Source organism: Mastigoproctus giganteus, chromosome 2 (assembly GCF_048544385.1).
Source record: "Mastigoproctus giganteus isolate SK-2022 chromosome 2, ASM4854438v1, whole genome shotgun sequence".
Classification (NCBI taxonomy): domain Eukaryota; kingdom Metazoa; phylum Arthropoda; class Arachnida; order Uropygi; family Thelyphonidae; genus Mastigoproctus; species Mastigoproctus giganteus.
The window spans coordinates 166944965-166950964 of NC_143576.1; the positions used below are offsets into that span (position 1 = coordinate 166944965).

Below are 6000 nucleotides of genomic sequence, written 5' to 3' on the forward strand. Positions count from 1 at the left end.
GGGGCAGCATTCCTCCATGTGGTGTGGCCGCCACACCTCGACCCCTGCTTATGCTGGTTCACACCTGGGTGGTCACTCACAGTGTGCTTGTGCATGGGAGTTATACCCAGGATTACTAACAGTCCCACCATCGTGAAGGTGCAAGCAGAGGATTTGGCTAAAATCCTCTGCTTGCACACAGAGGATTTTACACAGACCATCACAGCCCATCCGAACTTCGCCGAAATTGGGTCCGCTTGACTTGAGTGTCTCCTGAATATCAGTTCCATCTGCATTTTAGACTCCCAGATAGCAAGTACAGCTTGTCTAGCATATCTGAGAGAATGTCTGTGACAACCTCAAGACCAAAGCTAGTGCAGTAAATCCAAATATCAATGATCTGTAATCTTTTGCTATATAATATTAGAAAATTAACATGAAATCCTGATACATTTAAACTAAGAATGAAATTATGTATCTCATAATTTCCTTCCCAAAATGTTTTTTTTTTTTTTTTTTTTTAAATACTTATTCATTATTTCTTTATGGAACATGTGCAGAATACATTAAAAAAAAAAAAAAAAACACAATAGTGTGAAAGTGTTTTTTTGCAATAAATAGATTACTTATACCGAGATTGTCAGTTAAATGAGACAGCATAATTTTTTTAATTGAATATCTCCAAGTGTTTCATATAACTAATTTCAAAACTAATTGGCTAAAATTAGTTTTGCATATATACTGATAACTTTCTTTTAAAGGATGATGTTTATCTGTCTTTCTCTTTAATTCTTCAGGAGGAAACATCTATTTCTTTGAACACAGTAGATAGTGTTGACAGTTTTGTACAGGACATTAATAATGGCCACTGGGATACAGTATTAAAAGTGGTGCAGTCCCTTAAACTTCCAGATAAAAAACTTATTGATTTATATGAACAGGTAAGATATATATGATTTTATGTATTTTCATGCATAGTACAGAAACTATTAAGATCTGAAATGAAATATTTTTCTGTTCTGGAGCTTGCTAAGTTCCAGTTCACTTAAAAAGCACCTGAACAAGGCTAGGAATGGGCCTGAGTGTACCAGGATGAAATTCCAGTTCATCACATGCATCAGTAATATCATATATATATATATTATAATAAATATGACAAATAAAAATAAAGATGGTAGTTCGAAACACCCAGAAAGCCAAAGGTCAAAAAAAAAAAAAAAAAAAAGTAGCCGAAAAATGTAGTAACTTTTAAAATAAAAATTACATCATAATGTCAAAAGAAAGTAATAGAACCTTACATCAGATAAAGGAAGAAAAATTTAGCTAAAATACTTCAAAACTGGGAAGAAAAGCACATAGCAATTAATAAAAAAATCTGATGACGACAAAATAAATATTGATACGTGATCAGGTATTTCATCGGGGGACTACACCTGATACTGTATCAAAGGACTGCATTTCCATGTTTGCCCATAGCTATGCAAGAGAAAATTTAAATAAATGTAATCAAAATGGAAATATCTCTTAGAAACTATGGACAGGGTAGTCCCTACGCAGTTTTTATAATGAAGATACAATTAAGTTAAAATTAGCATAAAACGAATATAAAAAGCAGGAAGATTAAAAAATTATACCTCAAAATGGTGACAAGAAAATACATGAGGTCAATACGGTAGCTTCAATCAAAGCAGTAACAAATAGAGACAAAACTGTTATATAATACATAGCTCTCTTTCACATTAGTTGCTGTATTATATAACAGATTTGTCCCTATTGTTACTATTTTGATTGCAGCTATCGTGTTGACCTTGTGTATTTTCTTGTTTCCATTTTCAGGTATAATTTTTTAATCTTCCAGCTTTTTATATTCATTTTGTACTAATTTTAACTTAATTGTATCTTCATTATAAAAACTGCATAGGGGACTACCTTGTCCATACTTTGTAAGAGATATCTTCCCGTTCAATTACATTTATTTAAATTTTCTCTTGCATAGCTGTGGGCAAGTATGGAAACGCAATCCTTTGATGCAGGGTTAGGTGTAGTTCCCCGATGAAATACCTGATCATGTATGAGTATTTACGTTGCCATCATCAGATTTTATATTTTTATTAATTGCATATTTACTTTTCTTCACCATTTTGAAGTGTTTTAACTAAAATTTTACCGCCTTTATCTGATGTAGCTGCCACTACTTTCTTTTAACATTTTGATGTATTTTTTATTTTAAAGTTACTACATTTTTCGGCTATCTTCTTCTTTTTTTTTTTTTTTTGGCCTTTGGCTTTACAGGTGTTTCGAACTACCATCTTCTTTATTTTTATTTGCCATATTTATTAAAATATGCATATACAGTCAGTGCTCGTATAACACTTGTTTAAACTATACGATATCGTATATAACATGAACCGAATTCACTTATGCACGATTCACCTTTGTGTTGCTTAACAAGTACAGGTCACTGTTGAAAAAAAAAACGTGAAATAGGGTTGAATTTGAAAGTGTCTGCAATTCTGCCCAGACACGATAGGAGGGAGTATATGATGAGAGCCTTGTCGATCAATTCGGCCCTGGAAAGATTGTGCAAGGTTTAAGGGGTAGAATTTTTTTCAGCCTGGACTGTACTTGTTAACAGGAGAGATTGCTTCTACAGAGATGGGATACACTTAAATAGAAAGGGTGCAAGAATATTTGCTGATGCTATCGAGGCAGTGTTAGGTGGGTCGGAAAACTGCTAGCTTGGGGGGAGACAAAGACGAATAGATTAACAGTAGCCACTGGCAGAGGTGAAAGAGATTCTTGCACTGCTTCTATTGGAATGAGCAGAAGCCTGAAAAACAAGATGCAGGATATTTCAGAGACTGCCGGGAGTCATTGCGGTACAAGTAAACACATGGGTTGTGTTAGGGTAGCTAAGAATAGAAATAGGTGCATGTATACTTGCGTGTACACCAATGCTAGGAGTTTAGTAAATAAATTTGATGAATTTGAGGTATTGCTCAAAACATCAAAGGCATATATATATTTGGCATATCAGAGACGTGGTGTCACACAGATATAAGGAATGCAGAACTGGAATTTGGGGAGTACAACGTCTACAGAAAGGATAGACTGGATAGGAAGGGAGGAGGGGTTATGCTATTAGTTAAGAAATACATAAAATCCAAGGAAGTGAAGCCAGTGGACATCGCTGGACAGTGCAGTGTCGAGTCAGTTTGGTGTGACATAAGCATTGGGAGATCAAAATTGAGAGTAGGAGTGTGCTATAGGCCCAATGACTCTGATGAGTATAATAAGGAACTGTACAGGGAAATAGAGTGGGCCAGTAAATCAGAGAGTCTTATAATGGGAGATTTTAATTTCCCAGATATTGACTGGAATTTGGGGGCTGGTCACTCACACACTAGCAAGGCTTTTGTGGATTTATTGGATGATTGTTTTCTACATCAGCATGTTCAGGAGGCAACTAGAGGGAAGAATATTCTTGATTTGATTATCAGCAGTGATTCTTCATGCATTAAGAATCTGCAGATAAATGAACCACTAGGTGGCAGTGATCACAGTGTGCTGAAGTGGGATTTACTCAAAGAGGTAACTACCATTAGGAGTAAAGGGAACGGCTATTGCTTTCGTAAAGGCGACTACGATGGACTGAGACAGTATTTAAATTCTATACAGTGGGACCAACTGATGATGTTACCAACAGCAAATGCAAAATGGGAAGCATTCAAAGAACTTATCTTGGAAGCTACTAGGCTATACATACCAACTAAGAAATATTGTTCAGGGTTTAGGCCTAAATGGATGTCAGATGAACTGATGAGGCATATGGCAGAGAGGAAACATGCATGGGATACATACAAATTAACACATGACACAGAAGCCTATGATAGATACAAGTTGATCTGTAACCAAGTTACAAAGGAGGTTAGGCAGGCGAAGGCAGATTAGGAGAAATCTTTGGCAAGGGATACAAAGAAAAACAGCAAAGAGTTCTTTACTTATGTAAACTCTAGAAGGAAGGGGATGAATCAGATTGGTCCACTTGACATCGATGGATCAACTGTTGATGTCCCTGCTCAGGTAGCTAACAAACTAAATGAATATTTTGCATCGACATTCACACATGAGGAGTTATTTAGCGAGGGGAAAGCCAGAGGTGTATTCAACTCTAGCAGTAAGCTAGAGAATCTTGTAATAACTGAGAGTAAAGTGGAGGAGAAATTGTTGAAGATAAACACAAGAAAGGCACCCGGGGTGGATGGGATCTATCCAGTTATATTAAAGGAGGCAGCAAAGGAAGTAAGCAAACCCTTAGCCATAATTATGAGAGCTTCCTTGGACTCAGGAGAGGTACCCACAATCTGGAGATGTTCAAACGTCACCCCAATTCACAAAGGAGGATCAAAGGCTGACACAAGTAATTATAGACCTGTGAGTTTAACTTCTGTTCCAGGAAAATTAATGGAGGCACTAGTTAAAGAAGCACTGCAGGATCATTTAAACAAGACTTCAGCTATAGCTCGGACACAGCATGGTTTTGTTAAGGGGAAGTCTTGCCTGACCAATTTGATTGGATACTATGATGCAGTCACAAAGGAACTGTATGCAGGGAATAACTTTGATATTATATACTTGGATCTTAGAAAGGCTTTTGATACTGTTGCACATGGAAGACTGCTGCACAAATTGGAGCAGTGTGGCATTGGAGGCAAATTGCTGCTTTGGATAAAGGAGTGGCTGAGGGGGAGAAGACAGAGAGTAGTAATCAATGGACACTGCTCATCGTGGACTAATGTTATTAGTGGAGTCCCTCAGGGCTCAGTGTTGGGTCCATTATTGTTTTCTGTATTCATAAATGATATTGATGAGGGTATATCAAGCTTAATGTCGAAGTTTGCAGAAGATACAAAGGTAGACAGGGTTGTCAAGGACACTAATGACACTATGCTGCTGCAACAGGATCTGGAAAGGTTGAGCAGATGGGCTGAGAGGTGGCAAATGAAGTTTAACATTGACAAATGTAAAGTACTACTCATGGGAAACAGCAACCCCAGAGCAACGTATCAACTCTGTGGTACTACACTGACAGTGGTAGAGAATGAAAGGGACCTGGGGGGTGGTTGTGCAGGCAAATATGAAGTTCTCTGAGCAGTGCAGACGGGCTGCAAGAGTAGCTCATGATGTATTGTCAATGATATATAGGAATTTTTCTAGCAGGGATAAGGAGGTGATTATACCCTTGTATAAGGCAATGGTCAGGCCACACCTAGAGTACTGTATACAGGTCTGGAGGCCTCATTTCAAGAAGGATGTAGAGCTGCTGGAACGAGTACAGAGAAGGGCAATAAGATTAGTGAGTGGAACAAAGGGGTGCTCTTATGAAGAAAGGCTTAAGTTTTGCAAATTACAGTGTCTGGAGACTAGGCACCAGCGAGGTGATCTGTGATAGAGATGTATAAAGCTTTGAATGGTTTGAGCATGCTCAGTGCTGATGGGATTCTTCCTCTCGCTCAGAATAATCACCTGAGAGGGCATAAATTCAAATTGAATAAAGACAGATGTAGGATAGACGTGCGGAAATTTGCCTTTAGCCAGCGGGTGGTTCGTTGGTGGAACAGACTTCCATCCCTTGTCGTGGAAGTTGATAGCCTATATAAGTTTAAGGCTCAGCTGGACAGATATTTTGAACGAACAGAGGGATTGAAGTGGAAGTGGTTTTTTTTTTTTTTTTTTGGCTGATGCTGCATAAGCTTGCTTTCTTGCATCAAATGCCTCTACTAATGCTAATGCTAGTATTTACAAGAAATGGTAGTCGGGCGCTGAATCACCCCAACTGAACGCAACACGATAGGAATGAAGAGAATATTCTGAAAATGTAGTTATGTTTTTTATATGAGTGAAGGGGAACCACATTTCATCATAATAACATAAAATTCCAGCTATCGGTATTATCGCAAATGCAATTAGATCGAGTTTACTACCAGTTTATAACAGATTCCAATAGCAGGAACGCAACTG

The 6000-nt window shown here is 37.7% G+C and overlaps 1 protein-coding gene across 1 annotated transcript in view; it reads left to right on the forward strand.

Moving 5' to 3' along the window:
- Smu1 (Smu1 spliceosomal factor) overlaps positions 1 to 6000 on the forward strand; it is a 255576-nt gene that overhangs the window by 46139 nt on the left and 203437 nt on the right. Inside the window, exon 3 of the mRNA XM_090368767.1 lies at positions 777 to 920. Coding sequence (XP_090224893.1) covers positions 777 to 920 — 144 coding nt within the window. The remainder of the gene's footprint in view (positions 1 to 776; positions 921 to 6000) is intronic.